This window comes from Lactuca virosa, chromosome 1 (genome assembly GCF_052849685.1).
Source record: "Lactuca virosa cultivar CGN04683 chromosome 1, Lactuca_virosa_CGN04683_v6, whole genome shotgun sequence".
NCBI classification, from domain to species: domain Eukaryota; kingdom Viridiplantae; phylum Streptophyta; class Magnoliopsida; order Asterales; family Asteraceae; genus Lactuca; species Lactuca virosa.
Genome location: NC_136426.1, coordinates 112,963,378 through 112,980,043, shown reverse-complemented (window position 1 = coordinate 112,980,043; position 16,666 = coordinate 112,963,378). Strand labels below are relative to the sequence as shown.

Here is a 16,666-nt window from a genome sequence, read left to right as displayed (position 1 = left end):
TTTGTCCTTGTCCTTCCTAAGAGCTGATTCTGGGTTTGCGAGTGGCGGGATCAAGGGCGTGCCTGATCCTCGGGTCATAAAATACATGAAATAAATAAAAACACGCGTAAAAAGAACAAAACAAAACTAAAAACGAAACTGGATTATTACGATGGACTCGTCGAGTAGCTGCGACTGTACTCGGCGAGTCAAAGGCAACTCAGAAAAAATTTAGAACTAAAATCCTAAAAACAGAAAAAATAGAATTCAATCCTAATAACTAAACTACTAAAGCAGTAACTTTGTGCAAGATAGTTCTCACACAAAGGATCGATAATACTAGCAATTAAAATTTATTTTAGAACCACTCCCCGGCAACGGCGCCAAAAACTTGATGTGTGTTTATTTCACTAGTTTTAATCCTACTTTTTAAATATGATTTAGACACACAAACGGCAGTGTACTTGTCAATTGGTGGTATAATTAAGCAAACAGGGTATCGAACACAGGAAACATAAATAAACTAACTACTAAATTATCTAAAAAAAACAATTAATAAAAGAAAAGAGGTTTTATCTAGTTTTACAAGACTAGAAACTTAAACACTTATCTAACACTTATACAAATCAATTAACATCTAAAATAAATAAAAATCAACTAAATTCAATATTAAAGGAGACTTCTGTTTAGGTTCGATTCATTTACTCATATGGTTGATTTTATGGCAAGTGCAATGGATTAATTGTTATTGGCTACCGATTAATGTGATTAGGTTCACGTTCGCTATTACTAATCCTTAGAAAACAAATTAATTCAAGCAGTGATCAAGTGATTAAACTAATAAATTTCCTAGTTTATTGATTCAGGTTAAGTAAGACTTGTAGTTAGCTTATCAAATTACTAATTTAATTAACCTCTTGTTGATGGTTCGTCACACAAGCTCACACATTAATTTACCTATTTTCTAGTTAACCCTAGTTTCACGTTCGCTATTCCTAGGCACATAACAATGTTTTCACATAAATCATATGAGATAAGCAATTAAGAGATGTTCATGCAGCTTAATATACTTGTTAATTAACAGAAAATAGTTGTTGTTAACACATAAGGTTCTTCAACAAGCTTAACAAAACAAAACTCACCAAATTCAATTAATCCAACCACAAAATCAAATCATAGTCATAAATTCATCTACCCTAAACAGAAGATATGAGTTTTAGCTCATGATTACAGCAGAAAGTAGCTCAAAAACGAGATCTAATTGTTCACACATAGTTCAAACAAAAGATTAAGTAAAGAGTAAACTGAAATTGCCTTTGATCTTCTCAATATTGAAAGCTAGGGTTGTTCCACGAGTTCCAGAGCTCCAGCTACACCTCCAGTCACAATTTAATCCCCAAGGGTTCCAGCCAAGGCTTTAGTTTCGAGCAATTGACTCATATTTATAGATTTCTGAAAACAGAGGCTACTCGCCGAGTCCAATAACCGACTCGTCGAGTCCCTCATTAAAAATCAGTGTGTACGGCAAGGACTTCTATTAATTTGAGAATGTTCATGTGGACTCGTCGAGTAGGCATCCAACTCGCCGAGTTCTTCAGGATTTTGACTCTTTTTCTTCTTTCTTCAATCCCCGAGCTCCCGATTGCATTTCCCGCTTCCTTTTGCTTCCGGGCACATCTTTTAGGCTGAGAATACAATTTAAACATAATTAAGTACCTTTTGTCCATAAATTGAAATAAATCAGCCAAAAACTATTAAAATTCTATACGAAATATATAGCTAAATATGCACATATCAACATACTTTTCATATTTTTCCTATAGTAACTAAGAGTGGGACTTTTAAAAATAGTTTAGTTACTTTATATCATTATACTTATTAATAACATTATGTCCTATCAAATCCGTTCAACTTACGACCCTCCACCATACAAGAGAGCGGTGGGTAAGAGTGGATACCCAATTGTGGTCATTTTATAGGCCGCTTCCTTAAACTCCCCTTATAGTATGGCTTCGTGAATTATGCATACTAGCGATTTGAATGACTTGTCTTATACTCTCCTTATAATATGGCTTCATGGATACCAATTTTGATTTAATCTTTAACTTTTAATTAACTATTAATTAAATTAATTTAAATCATATAGGTATTAAATAATTATTTACTGTTAAACTATTAATTAAATAATTTGCATTTAATCCTAATCCTTACCCTACTAGGTTTTCAAAAATTAAGGGGTATAAGGATTATCCAATTTTAATTATTCTATTTTAACCAATTAAAACAATAATTATCAAATAAGGAAACACTAATATCCCTACCATATTCTCAAAACTTATGGAGGAAGCAAGGGTTTCAAGAACCCTTGCCCAAGTCGAAATTTATATCCCTTAGGGTTTAATTTCAATAAACCCTAATTTGATCTACTCACCTATTATGCAAATCAATTGAAAACATGTGGTTCTGATACCACATATGGGTTTTATAGGTCACAAAAAGAAAATTCATGTGGCAGAAAATAACTTAACTCTTAAGTTCACATGCAACCTAATTGGATCTATGTTTTCACTATTGAAAGCTATAAACTATGAACATCAAAAGAACCCTATGGAAACCCTAGATTTTTCGAAAAACATAAAAGGTTAGGGGTTACATACCTTTTAGTTATTGTTGTAAATAACTAATCTAATCCTTCTTCAATAGCTCTTGGAAGCAAGCACCAGAAACCGCGTGCCTCTGATGGTTCACACGCAAACTGTAGCAACTAGGAAACTTGAAAAGATAGGAAAGGGGAGGTATAATTTCGGCTATCCTTTTAGGTGGAGTGATGGCCGAAATATGAAGGGTGTAAGGCCTTATTTATAACTGTTATGAAAACCCTAGATAACCCTAATTTGAATATAATACTATTATTTCAAATTAGGTAATTATCTTTATTCCTTAATTATTTTCAATGGATATTCTAGAAATCCTAGAATATTCCCCCAAAACCATCCACCTCTTATGGGGAATGTTCTGTAACCCTTTTGTTCAACTATTAAACAATTACAGCTTAGGTCCTTGCATTTTTAATTAATCCAATTAATCACAAAATTAATTCTAATTAATTCTTAATTAAACAAGGTTATTTCTAATTAATATATTACTTTTATAATATATTAATAAATCATTTATTGCTATTTATTAATCATATAATAAATCAATAAATCAGTTTCTCTCTCTCTAAAAATCATCATATTCAATTATTATGTTTGGGAGCAACCCAAAAGGACTTTGGTAATAATTCAAGTATGTATCAATTTATTTATTGGCTTAGATACCCAATCCAACAGACATCATGTTATCATATGCATGTCGTTGGGAAAAGGGGTGTGTGATGATAGGTTGGTGGATTTTTAAGCGGACTCTTCGTTACTACAAGACGATTGTGTGGATTTATTAGCAAACTATAGAGCTATTATGATAACATGATGTATGAACATCATATTATCATAGTAGACCACATTGTTGTAACACAAAATGATAGCAACTGATAAATGTGACTTGAAGATTAAAGGAAGGAGACATCCTTTCGTTGTAGATTTTTATGTTGGTTTTTACCCTATGATGTATTATCTTGATTATGACAATCGTGCGTTTATAGAGTTAAAGATTAAGATACATGTTAGCATTATATTGCAAAGAGACATCCTTCCATATTATTCTCTTGACATATATAGCTTCCTGTGGTAATTTCAATCTTGTTTAACACTTTACGTTTTCATTACATCCAACAATATAGAGTTTAAATAGATGAGAAATCCAACAATATATGGAGATATACCAACACAAACTTTTTTCTATTGAAAACAATATATACAACAATTTATACATATATAATTCACCAAAATCCATATTTTATTCTGTATTTACAATTTGTGGCATCACTGAAGGAGTAATCAATGGTTTTAATTGCTTCACCACCTACCTTAAAATGGAAGCCAACACCATAATTTTTCACTTTTGAATATTCTCTTTTACACATGCTTTTATTTGAAGATGTGAGTGTTAAATGTTAATGGTGGCAACATTCAAGTGGGTCCTAAAATGAATTGGACCTATGAGTTGTGATAAATAAAAAAATAATAAATAAGCGGATGTGATTACATGTTTATTTAGTGTTTTTTAATATGTTTGTATTAAGTTGCAATCAATATAGAAAATATACGATCGAAATGTCGTTCGACATGCTTAATTACTAGTAAATTGAAATTATGTTGCCATTTTTTTTCCAATTTATCCAAAAAAATATGTAGTACCTTCTTGGGTATGTGATAGATTATTTGTGAAGCAACGAATGTACTCTTTTCCATGGATCCAAGGCTTTTCGATAACTGCACTCCACCTGTTCGACAAAATTCCTCACTCACACTTATCACACCACGCCATCTCCATATTCCACTCCTCTCTCTCTCTCTCTCTCTCTCTCTCTCTCTCATCATTGTTAATGTCTTCAAGACTCATTCTAAAGCCAGCATCAATAAAAAAACCCACTGAATATACACATACAAAGACTAAAAGACACACATAACATAGCGGTGGTTGTGGTTGTGTTTTGTAGTAAATGGGTGTTGACTCAAAAGCAGGAATCTTGAAATCATTGATGTATATGTATAGTTTCTTGTATTTCTCTTCAATTTCTTTCCTTTTTCTCCTGTTAATTTTTCATCTTTTTAAATAATACATATAAGGGATAGGGACCATTTTGGTTGCTGGGGTGGTTGTAATTAAATGATGTTGGGTTTGTCCCATGCCACTCAAAGATCTTTTCTTTAAAGAAAAAAAAAAACCCCACAAATAGAATACACAAAAAAAGCTTAGATTATTACCTGTAATCTGTATTGTAATTGTAAAGTATTGTATAGAAGAAGACATCATTATTGCTTTTTTTCTGTGTCATCCATAACCCGACCCGACTTCTTTTCATGATTCTTTATGTATTTGAAATAAGAATTTCGAAGATTTGATTATAGATGATGGGTTTTTGATGTTTTGATGTTTTGGAGTTGGAAAGTTAAGATCAGCCATGGCTCCTGGGAAAGCTTTGGAGTTCTATCAAGAAGCCAATGACTGGTAAATTCCCATTCTTTATAATGCTTCAAAATTCAAATAGTGGTTTTTTTTATTCAATTGGTGATCATTTCTGTCTCTTACTCAACAACAATTCGTATGTTCTTTAGAATTCTGGAAAGCGTCTTTGATGGATGCATCATTTAGCCTAAATCATGATACTCTACTACGATCATTTTGATCTATAGGCTATATAGATCATGAACTTCGAAGCTTCAAAGCTTCAAACAAACATAAACTGTTGTTCGTCTGAAATTTGGTTTCTTTTTGTGTTAGGTTTTGTAATGCAGGTTTACCAAGCGATATCATGATCATCATAGACAAAGTAAATTTCCATCTTCACAAGGTAATGTTTCTTTGTGTATCTCTGTTTTTAACCCTAAACTTTCGTCACTGATGCCAGATTTCTTTCACTCCATGTTTTTTACAGTTTCCTCTATCGTCAAGATGTGGAAAAATCGATAAATTAATCAAAGAAACTCAAAATACAGACATTATTACCCTAGAAGACATTCCAGGTGGGACAAATGCATTTCTGATCGCAGCTAAATTCTGCTATGGCGTACGTGTAGAACTTACACCTCGAAATATAGTTCTGGTGTACTGTTTAGCAGAGTATCTTGAGATGTTCGATGAGTATGGAGATGACAACTTATTAGCCAGAGCAGAGACTTACTTCCATAAACATGTTGTAAAAAACTGGAAGGATTGCATGGTTGCTCTTCAAAGCTGTGAGACGTTTACAACACAAGCGGATAATCTTCAAATTATCAGTAAATGTTTGAATGCTGTATCGATGATGGCGTGTACAGATCCTAGTTTGTTTGGTTGGCCGATGATGATGTATGGTCGTTTACAGAGCCCCGGTGGTAGCATTTTATGGAATGGAATCAACACTGGCGCAAGAATCCGAAGCTCAGAATCCGATTGGTGGTTTGAAGATGTCTCGTATCTCAGTGTCCCGTTGTTTGTGAGGCTTATGAAGATGATGGAAGCTCGAGGCATTCCACCTGAAAAATTAACAGGTATCATCATAAATCGATAATCCATCTTCTACATTTTGGTGTCTTACCAATGTTATAGTCGTAAACATTATCTATATGTGACGCACTCCAAGTGTTTGATGAAATGTCTGAGAGTAATCCTTGGAATTTTCCTCTTATTTGCAGGGGCAATTATGTATTATTCTAGAAAGTATCTTCATGGGTTAGGGAGATGGAAAAGTGGACAACAACACACTGCAAAAGCAAGATCAATTGCAAGTTTGAGCATGAAACCTGCCATTGTTGACCAACGAGTTCTTCTTGAAAGCATTGTGAAACTGCTTCCTGAAAAAAAGGGCAAGTCTTTCTGTCGATTCTTGTTGGGACTTTTGCGTGTTGCTTTGATTTTGGGTGTTAATGATAAATGTCAAGATTCACTTGAAAAGAAGATTGGAATGCAATTGGAGCTTGCTACACTTGATGCCCTATTGATTCCTACTTATTCCAATTCCGATACTTTATACAACAGTGATTGTGTTGAAAGGATAATCAATCATTTTTTGAACTCTGAAAAAACTGCTACTCCTTTTTCTCCACCATCAATTGCTTCAGAAGTGACTCCTTCATCTTTAACATTGAAGAAAGTTTCAAAGCTTGTAGATAATTATATGGCGGAAGTTGCATCTGATGTGAACTTGAAACCTGAAAAGATAAGATCTTTAGCTGAAGCTCTTCCTGAATCTTCTAGATCTTTAAATGATGGGCTTTATAGAGCTTTGGATCTTTACTTCAAGGTCTCCTTCTCCTTCTTTCTCTTATTATGATCAACAAATTGTTAGAGAATTACACATTTAACCCTTGAACAAATTGTATTTTATCATGTAGGCCCATCCATGGTTACCTGAGAAAGAGAAAGAAGATCTTTGCAACATCATAAACTATCAAAAGCTCTCAATTGATGCATGTGCTCATGCTTCTCAAAATGATCGCCTCCCACTTAGAGTTCATCTTCAAGTTTTGTTTTTTGAGCAAATGCAACTAAAAGCTGCTTTATCTGCTTCCTCTAATCTTGTGTTTGAGAATCAGAATCAGCCTCCATTAATGGCTTCCCAAATTGTACAAAGAGATGGGTGGGTGACAATCGTGCGTGAAAATCAAGTTATGAAAGTGAGTATGGAAAGATTGAGGTCTAGAGTTGGTGAACTTGAACAAGAGTTTAATAGAATGAAAGAAGAAATGAAAAGAGTAAGTAGAACAACAACAACACATAATAATAATAATAATAATACTTTTTTTGAATCTAATTGGTTTGTTTCTAGAACTTTTGGGAAATGTAAGTTAAATCCTCGGTCATCAAATGTTCAAGAAGATGTTGTGGAAAGTACGGGGCCCGCAACGCCACGTGGCTCGGTTGACCAGCCACGTGTGTCGCATCATTCAAAACATCGTTAAAGTTTTTTTGAAGTTTATTTATTATATAATCTTGTAAGTAGTGTTATGAGGGTTGATGAAAGAGAATCCATCCTAGATGTTTAAAGATGTAAACATCTGGGATGGATTTTCTTTTGGGGGTTTATAGAAGTTGTTATGCAAATGCAAGTGTGCATTCTTTGTCAACTGGTGTAGATTCAGTTGAAGTATATAACACAGGTGTGCTATGAAATTGTAATTTTAAATTATATATATATATATATAGTTTATACATGTTCGTTGTTCATTAGTCATTACCCACACAAAGTGTGTAAGTTTGTTTATTCCAATAGGAAGAGATTCTTTGGCTTGTAATTTTTCTTGATCATGTATTATGTTTTTATTTTAATCCTCAAACCAATGGATTGGATGATCTTTGCATATGAAAATGCTAGCTGACGATGGAGAAAAAAGAATACAAACTATGAAGCTACAAGCAGAGGGAAAAAATGTAACCATGCAAATATTATACAGAAAGCTAGATTAGTTTAAAAAACTGTTTCTAGTCTCAACCTAGCCTCCAACGTTTTCTCCTATAACTTCATAATATGACTAATTACTTTCATAACTCTATAATTGTCACAACTTTTACCATCTATTTTGTTCTTATATTATTGGTATATAAATAAACCTGATAAAATCAAGGGCTAGACTATGTAAAGCAAATGATTTTTGGACCTACCTTTGAAATAGTACAACATCGATGCAAAAAGAAAATAATTCTCAACATAACTTATGTAAAGCAAATGATTTTGGTGTTGTTAGTCATTAGTTGTCAAGCAAAAAGTGATGTACATCCAATTTAAGCATTTGTTTACAAATCTTAAGTCAATTGGGTCTGTTACCAATATCAAACCTAACTTTAAATTGAAAAAATATATTTTTTTTTTTAATAGTATACGCTTTCGGTTTAGCCAGTTTTTCATTAAAAAAGAAAAAAAAATCTGTAGATTTAACCCAAAACCGTAAGCTACAGTTTGGGAAACCGTATTTTATAGAGAGAAAACCGTAGGTTTTAAAAAAACCTATGGTTTTATATCTTCAAAATAAAAAAAAAATTATACTAAACACGAAAAAGTAGACGAATTAACGAAACAATAGACGATTCTAAAAACCTACGGTTTCATGGGCTATTTTAGGACAATTCCTAATTTTTGGCTAAAAATGATTAATTATTTTTTTAATTTGGCTAGATTAGTAATTAGTCCTTAAAACTTTGTTCTGTATAATTGCAACCAATTTTTTTTTATTTTTTGAATTGGCGACCAGTTTCCAATTTAACCGGTTGAATTATTCGGTCTGGATTTTTAAGGTCTATGACCCGATGCGACACAATTATAATTGATCATTTTATTTTTATTGGATTCACGTTGTTTCATGTTCTAGAGAAACATTATAAGTTTTTCAATAAATATAATATGTTCTATATGTTTTCAACCGAATATAAACAAAAACTACTACAAACAACATAAACAGGATTTATAGGTCCCATTATTTGATTAAAAAATTCCAAATATGGAGGCATTTTGAGCTTTTTAAATTGATGAGATAGGTCACGAAAAAGCTCAAAAAAAAACAAAAAAAGTGTCTACCATCTTATCATTGATGCTTTTAGGAGCCCATAACCAAGGGGAAAAAACTTGGATTATATGAAAAAAAGCATCAACATCTCATGTGCCAGAATTTGGAAGGAAAATTGTCCTCAAAAATCATTTAAAACTAACCTTGTTCTACCAAATACTAGAAGAAGAATCATGTTTTCGGATCCTGTGTGGTGCTAAAAGAGAAGAAGTAAATAGTGAAAATTACAAAGCAAACACTCAAATCCAATCCAATCAATCGATAAGCAATAAAAACTCCGCTTATCTATGTGACATATCATAGCTACCAAAATGGTATAAATCCCCCCATATAACATAGGGGAATCATCATGTTGTAGTATATATCAATCGTCAATCAACCAAACTTTTTCCAACATCTAAAATCATTAATCAACCATACCATACATTTCCCTACTTAACCCTCACAAGATCAACCAAACTTACCCAAAACCCGCCCCATAACCACCGTCTGACCGGTGGTGGTGGCGGCTCGTGTTCCAGTGGGACGAAAGAAAAAGACGTTTATAACCTCGCTATTCGGTTACACCCACTCTCTACAGTTGCCACATTTCCATCCAGTTTCCGGTGACCATGGTGAATCATCATCAACCCATGGTGAACAATGCTGGTGGATCCATAAACCGCATGTCTGGCAATACAAATCCGGGCATGGGTCCGCTTGTGAACATACCCTACATGGCATCATATCAACACCCGAATCAACCGAAAACATCGGCTCTTGTTTCATATCGTATTCCATCCCCATGCCCATTTCCATTTGGTACTCATCAGGGTTAGCTGAGTCAACCGGGTCTCCTCCTTGTGGGCCTGGTTGCGGTTGCTCACCACCACTACCACCATTATCATCCGCAAGCAACTCGTTGAATGAGAAATACGTCTGCGGTTCAAACTCCATGTCCTCATAGTTCAAATCCCCGTAATCAAACATCATATCATCTTCAAATCCATTCGTTGAAACATTCCATTCCACAACCGGAGTTGACGATTCCGGATCCGCATTCCCAACGTTATAACTTGTAGCCAGTTCAAAACCAGGATTCTCCAATTCCCTTTCCGACTTCACATGCCTTCGCACTGGCAACTTCTTAGGTACCGGTCCGGTTCCAGTTCCAGGACCAACGTCGGGTTCTAGTTTCGGAATCAGAATCTGATCCCGATTCCGATCGTCAACGACCGGAAAGGAATAAAGAGATTTGTTGTCTTCTTGAAAGTTTACGGCTTCATCCAAGTCGAAAACTGGAGTATTACTATTCGCATAGAGTTCCCATTCATTCACTTGTTCTTCGTTGGTTTCGGAATTGGAATCCGATTCCAGAGTTTTCTTCTTGAACAGTGGTTTCTTCTTTGCTTCTAGTTTCCTTCGGGTTTCTGGATCCGTATACGGGCAAACGGGTATCCGTATCCTGCGACACCTACAACATTTGAACCCCACCAAATCCAAGATTGTCGACTCCTTTAACTCAACTGCATCAGCATGAAACCACTCTGCAAGTTTACATAACAAAAGTTAATCATAAATTCATAACCAATTTATATTTTAAAATATTAAATCTATATATATGATTAAAAGACTTACTACTGCAGCCTTCACAATGAATATACATCAAACTGGAATCATACGGTTTGCTACACAGGTGGCATGAAGGTGCCAATAGGTGTCCATTTGGATTGTTTTTTAGAAGCAAGTTTTTTAATCTGAAGTCGATTCCAGTTTCATCTGGATTCTTCTTTCTCCATATCAAACCTAAAGTCAACTTGGCTCCAGTAACTTTTGACCTCTTTTTACTAGAGTTGTTATTTTTTGGCTTCTTAGATGATGATTGGATTTGATCCACAGATTGTGTTGGAAGTATTTTTTTACTACTTTTCTTTCCACTTTTACTGGTTTTCGGTTGATTTGGGGTAGGATGATTCTTCTGAGCTGATTGATTTGAAATTGTGGGAACATGATGCTGCCTTATTTCAAAGCCATTTTGTTTTTCCACTTTAATGGATGTGGTTGAATGTTGACTTTCTTGCCCTTGTAAAAGCAAAGGACTTGTAGGTGAATCCCCATTGATTTGAATTGGAACTTGAGGCTTTACATTTACATACTTCTCTTGATAACAACGTTTACATGTGATTAAAAACTCAACATGTTTTTCCATCTGAACACTTGATTCAATCGCACACTGCTCGTGACAATAACCTGAAGAAAAAAAAAAAAGTAAATTACATTTGTCTATATTAGTAAAAAAGAAGTATAAAAATCATACCTTCACATACACTGCATCTTGCAGCAATCTTAAATGGAACATCATGTTGACACAAAGTACATAAGCATTTCCCTGGATTATCCCTCTTATCCAAAAGAAAAGAAAATATATTTTTCCCAGAAGACTTTGACTTAAGCTGCTTCTTCTTCAATGTAATGACATGCTTATTATCAGAATTTGGCAAAATCCCTTTCTCCATTTCATACTCTTTTATAAGATACAAAGGGATTCGCATTTCAACAAACCAGTATTTATCCTTATTATCTCCACTTTCCTCTACTTCCAACACGTTTTTCAAGACACGTGAAGGAAGATGCTTTTGATTCTCAAAAACAACACCATAACTGATTTTGTTTCCGGAAGCTTTCTTATCCACAATGCAAGCATTTCTGAAAGCAGAAGCTTCTGTTTCTGGACCTTTTCCTTCCTGAATAGGTTGATCAGGTCTAACAAGTTCACTCCATCTTACATGAAGATCTAAGTACCTCACCTGTTTCAAGGACCAAAAATGAAAACATTTCAAAACTGCAAGGGCCAAAATAGAATATGTTAAGTTTTGAAGAGGATTGATTACCTGAAGAGCAAGCTGTGATGCAGTCTTGCACATTTCTACTCCAGCTCTCCAAACAAACTGTCTGCTTCTTTTGGGAACTGTAACACCATCAGCATACTGCACACCATTTAATTTCCCAGAACCACCTGATAATAACAGAAAAATTACACTTTTGGTCCCTGAATTTTAACAAATTTGGTTGAAAAAAGTTTTACCTAGTCGAGCAGCATGCTTAAGCATCATCTGTGGTAATATCCCTTTTTGGAAAATATGCTTTGAAAGCATGCCACCTCGCCACCAAGAAAAGTCAACTGATGCATCTTTCCCATCATTATCAGTGACTTCAGGCACAATGACAGCTGGCTTACGACCTGGCCTACCTGGACGTTTTTGACTGGACCCCACCACATTTTTGACACTTGTGTTGACTTGTTTTTCAAGTCCCATATCATCTACAAGCTTAATCCAATCAGCTGAAAAAGCAATGCTTCGAGTGTTCTTCTCAAACTACATAAAAAACAATAACATAATATGATTTATATCCATGAGCAACATGATATCAATGTCCTAAAATCAACGATAATGATAGACAAAATACTCACTTCAAGCAAGGCTGCTTTTATTTCCCCAAGAGTTGCAGCTTCCTCTACTTTTTTACACCATTGTTTTCTATAATTCCCATTTAGGAAAGGCCCAATTGTAAGCCCACATAAGCTCTCTTCCATGAACATAAGATAAGTTGCAATAGAAGCAAGACTTCCCTCAACATTTTTTGAATGGCGAATGGAAGAAAGCACCTTTGAAGGACCTTTAATGGCATTTGAAAGAGCAGAATTTAGTAAGCAACCCTTTTTGCTGCTGGATGACACCTGGCAAGAAAGACACCACCCACATCTTTCCCTTGGGACTTCAACAAGTTTCTTTTCATAATTTGGCCAGAAAAAACGTTTTGCAGCAAGTAAAAATGCTTTTGTTTGAAGTGAGTAGTTAGCAGACATGAATTTCCTATGACTACTTAAAGGTTGAGGTTGAGAACCCAACTTTTCTTCTGATGATAAAATGGCTAAACTTGCAGCAGCTGATGCAGCAAAATCCCCATGAATGTACACATTTTGATATGCTTGTGGCTTAAAAGATGAACCCTTGTACAAACACCCATCACCAAAAAATGGTAACTTAGCAGCTTCTTTGGTAACCAAGGGTGTATTTGTCATTTCACAGGTCATGGTCATCTCTCTTTTGATATTGCAATTACCATTTTCAGTGACACATGCAGATGCAGCTACCACATCCTTTGAATTCAAATCCTCAACACCATTACTACTTTCCATAGGCAAGATCGTAGAGGGTGTTGAAATGTCAGCATCCACTGTTTTGTTTGGCAACTCTTGATCTATTCCATTTGATTCAGGAAGAGAGAAAACACTTTCAGGAATTTTCCAATGTTCCAAAATACCCTTGCAGATATTCAAGTAAAGAGCTTTATACTCATCCGTGTCAGTAAGGGCATGCAAGACTTTTTGAATGTCAACTGGTGAATAGTATCGAACATGTGATCCTGAACTTCTAGAAGCTTTCATCCTGCATTCATTCATTACAAAGCATTATAAAAATGTAAAATTATAGTAAGAAAGATTTAAGAGATGGGAACATACACCAGTAGATGATTGCAGGAGCCTAAGAACACTTGCTCATAAGGGTCAATGCCAAAAATTTCAGCTCCTCTTAAAGATGTTAACTTTGTAACATTTGGCCCAATTTTATTCATTGTACACTCTGGACAATACCATGCCCCTTCAGGCATAAACATTTTCATTATTCCTATACATCTTGAATGATATGCTAATGGGCATCCATCACAGCAAACTAAAATCCCATCCATGCCACATAGGCGACATTCATCAACATTACCATCTTCGTCCACATCAGCACCAATATGTGATCCAGTCACCTTGGGAACAGAAGAATTTGGAGTAGGAGTAGGAATAGGAATAGGAATAGGAATATCTTTTACAGGTTCTTGATCTTTGGGTAAAGGGTTTTTAGGAGGGCGACCTCGTCTTTTTATAGGTGTGTCTTTTACAGGTTCAGTGAATGCAAGAACTGCATCAGGATCTGGGCCCACTTCAGATTCTTCACGATTGTCTATTTCTGCCCTTAGTTCTGCAGAATCTAGGGCACCATCACATAAGATCTGCAAAATGATTAGCTTCCTACCTGCAGAAAGGGTATAATAATCCTTTTCCAAAACGTTAACATAGAATTCTTTCCATTCTTGCCCTTCTGCGTATCTCATGGTTGTTAGATATTGGACTATGAACATTGGCCATGTTAAAGAATCAAGCAAGCTCCAATCCATGCTTCTGAAAAACAATAAATTGATCAAGATTAGCAACAATGGGAAAGCAAATATATATTGAAAGAACGAATGAACGTGTTTTGAGAAATCATTATGCCAAGAAGTTATATTTAATGCTATAATTAATGCAAGCCTCCCATTTGAAAAAGATTCTATTTTCTTTCTTATGATTGTATGCTTAATGCCCTTAGATGCAATCGAATGTTTTGCATGTAACTAAAGATATGTAAAGAAATACCTGAGGCATTTTGATGCAAGCTCTGAACCTTCTGAAGAGAGAATTTCAACATGACTCTTTAAAGCACGTATAAGAGCAACATGAATGGCATCCAGGAGTGTATTGGGCACAGAACTATTAAGAGCACCAACAAATTCATCCAGTCCAAAAGGACTTAAGAACAAACAAACACTAAATGAGCGCAAGAAACTATATACAGAGAGAAGGAATGACACATGCTCCTCAGAGACCCCGAAATTTCCGGTAGAAGGCGGCAACTGTGGTGGTGGTGGTGGTGGTGGTGGGGTGGAAGGACTTTCAACCTCAACAATGTTACCAGACAGATCATAATCACTGATTTCACTGGATGATTCATTATCAACCTCAGCTTGAGCTCCACTAAGTTCAAAAGCACCACCACGAACTGAATTTTCAACCTTTTCAGCATTGGCTAATTCAACACCATTACTTATCTTACCATTATCATTTCTCACTTTTTCAGATTGAACTTCTTTTTCTTTAGCATACTTCTTCAATATACGTTCATCTAAAACCTTTATCCTTTTGCGGAAACCAGCATTCATATCTTTGTCCTCAACAATAAAGCCTTTCACTTCACCACTCTCCAAATCCTCACAATCCCCATCTTCATAATCAACCCTATATAATCCCGCATCATAAGAAACAATCTTCCCAATGAATACACCAACTCCGGAAAACTCCTTCTTCACATATCTCCCAACAAGCACCTTAGGCTTCGCCCCACCTGCTGTTTTCTTGGCTGTTTTATCTGCATCTTGTCCATCTTTTCTTTTTCTCTTTCTTCCTCGACGTTCCCTTTTGACCACCTCAGGCTCCATCCCCCCTCCCCCTCCGATTCAGATCCAAATCACACCCGAATAAATTCTAGGGCGAAAGCATCAATCGAAAATCCGATCAATCCTAATTCAAACAATAATGACGCAACTTTCAAGATTTTCGCAGATCTCATTATCAATAAGAATTTAATCGAATGCTATAACCAAAAAAAGAAGAAAAAATTGACAAAAAAATTATAAAGCGTGTTGTTTTTGGATAAACAGCTTGCAACTGCTACTTTCCAGAAAATTCGATGCAGATATAAATCGTACCTTGTCGAGAAAGTTTCGCCGCCACTGGAATCCCGATTAGGGTTTCGCCTGTGTCAAAGATACATGCGAATCTGTATGTATATGTGTGTGTTATCCGCGTCTGATATGGTGTCGAGATTAGCCCTAGAGAACAATACTTGCGGGGGAGACGAATATTGGGTTTTTCAGTACACACTCTTCTATATATTGATGGTGGTTTTTAGATTTGAATCGTCCGAGTCGGCCACTCGTGACTCGCCCGATTCAGTCTACGACTCGCTGGATTTTGAAATTTAATTGTTTCATGTTTCCCTCTTTTAGCTAGGTAATATTCCCGGAAATTATGAAATTTCTAATTATTTACAATTTCAATTTAGGGCTAAATTCAACGAATTACAATCATCATCATTTTTTCTCATTGAATTTAATTCAAACATGTCATTTTGAAACCATATAAACTACACTAAATAACTGGTATTTAATTTTATCAAAATTTATGTAAGGTGTTAGAGAGAAAGTAAAACGAAATCAACTTAGTTTAAATTATTGCAAATAAAAAACTCTTGAAAATTAAATACATTTGAAAATTTTGTTTAACTATGAAATAAGTAGATTATCATTTACTTTTGCAAGCTACTCTTCGATTACTCTGTTATGCACTATCTGAATTGTATAAGGCTTAAAACTGAACGATGGTGCGATAATGACAACACACTCCACATAGATCAAATTGATCCATGTCATTTTGATGTCTATATAATGAGGTGGTGTTGATGATATAGAGAACAAAAATAGAATAGAAAGAGAAAATACACATGAGAGTATTTGTCTCCTATGTTTTCAGCAACAAATATTTGTCAGTCAGCACTGTGTATCAACTTTGTGGTTATTGAGAGGTTGTGTTTACCGTCGACAATGTTGCCCACATAAGATAATGACGACAATTCAACCCCAACACCGTTTAGACTAATAGATATATTTTGGTTTCATTCACATTTCAATACTAACTA

At 35.0% G+C, this 16,666-nt stretch overlaps 2 protein-coding genes and 1 long non-coding RNA gene across 5 annotated transcripts; 1 reads left to right on the top strand and 2 right to left on the bottom strand.

The window, feature by feature from the left end:
- Positions 1 to 1,108: 1,108 nt before the first annotated feature.
- On the bottom strand, positions 1,109 to 4,392 carry LOC145156824 (uncharacterized). 2 transcript variants are annotated; one of them, XR_013736932.1, is made up of 3 exons: positions 4,278 to 4,380; positions 2,637 to 2,734; positions 1,109 to 1,664 (listed from the first exon to the last, which is right to left on the bottom strand). It is a non-coding gene; the product is annotated as an uncharacterized LOC145156824 (long non-coding RNA). The 2 variants fall into 2 exon arrangements; XR_013736930.1 differs by lacking the exon at positions 2,637 to 2,734 and having other exon boundaries at positions 4,278 to 4,392.
- A 285-nt stretch (positions 4,393 to 4,677) lies between these two features.
- Positions 4,678 to 7,775, top strand: LOC145156807 (Phototropic-responsive NPH3 family protein). Of its 2 annotated transcripts, XM_079076050.1 has the most exons (6): positions 4,678 to 5,091; positions 5,365 to 5,434; positions 5,519 to 6,113; positions 6,258 to 6,865; positions 6,957 to 7,316; positions 7,391 to 7,775. In XM_079076050.1, exons 1-6 carry the CDS (start codon positions 5,045 to 5,047, stop codon positions 7,406 to 7,408), a joined length of 1,698 nt encoding a protein of 565 aa, XP_078932176.1. In that variant the 5' UTR covers positions 4,678 to 5,044; the 3' UTR covers positions 7,409 to 7,775. The 2 variants fall into 2 exon arrangements, with proteins under 2 accessions (XP_078932176.1, XP_078932171.1); XM_079076045.1 differs by having other exon boundaries at positions 6,957 to 7,775.
- Positions 7,776 to 9,337: 1,562 nt separating this feature from the next.
- LOC145156795 (DDT domain-containing protein PTM-like) lies at positions 9,338 to 15,822 on the bottom strand. Its single transcript, XM_079076039.1, has 9 exons — positions 15,678 to 15,822; positions 14,569 to 15,489; positions 13,627 to 14,334; positions 12,574 to 13,552; positions 12,187 to 12,478; positions 11,993 to 12,117; positions 11,419 to 11,908; positions 10,740 to 11,351; positions 9,338 to 10,648 (listed from the first exon to the last, which is right to left on the bottom strand). Exons 2-9 carry the CDS (start codon positions 15,405 to 15,407, stop codon positions 9,684 to 9,686), a joined length of 5,010 nt encoding a protein of 1,669 aa, XP_078932165.1. The 5' UTR covers positions 15,408 to 15,489; positions 15,678 to 15,822; the 3' UTR covers positions 9,338 to 9,683.
- Between the last annotated feature and the right edge of the window lie 844 nt (positions 15,823 to 16,666).

What these genes read in the sequence shown, in the direction of transcription:
- LOC145156807 (XM_079076045.1), top strand. Translation starts at nt 5,045, where the DNA reads ATGGCTCCTGGGAAAGCTTTGGAGTTCTATCAAGAAGCCAATGACTG. An exon ending in TATCAAGAAGCCAATGACTG is followed by an intron (nt 5,092 to 5,364) that starts GTAAATTCCCAT and finishes TTTTTGTGTTAG; the next exon opens with GTTTTGTAATGCAGGTTTAC. An exon ending in TCCACCTGAAAAATTAACAG is followed by an intron (nt 6,114 to 6,257) that starts GTATCATCATAA and finishes TCTTATTTGCAG; the next exon opens with GGGCAATTATGTATTATTCT.
- LOC145156795 (XM_079076039.1), bottom strand. Translation starts at nt 15,407, where the DNA reads ATGGAGCCTGAGGTGGTCAAAAGGGAACGTCGAGGAAGAAAGAGAAAA. An exon ending in TCCTGCAATCATCTACTGGT is followed by an intron (nt 13,553 to 13,626) that starts GTATGTTCCCAT and finishes GAATGAATGCAG; the next exon opens with GATGAAAGCTTCTAGAAGTT. An exon ending in AAGATGCAGTGTATGTGAAG is followed by an intron (nt 11,352 to 11,418) that starts GTATGATTTTTA and finishes TTTTTTCTTCAG; the next exon opens with GTTATTGTCACGAGCAGTGT.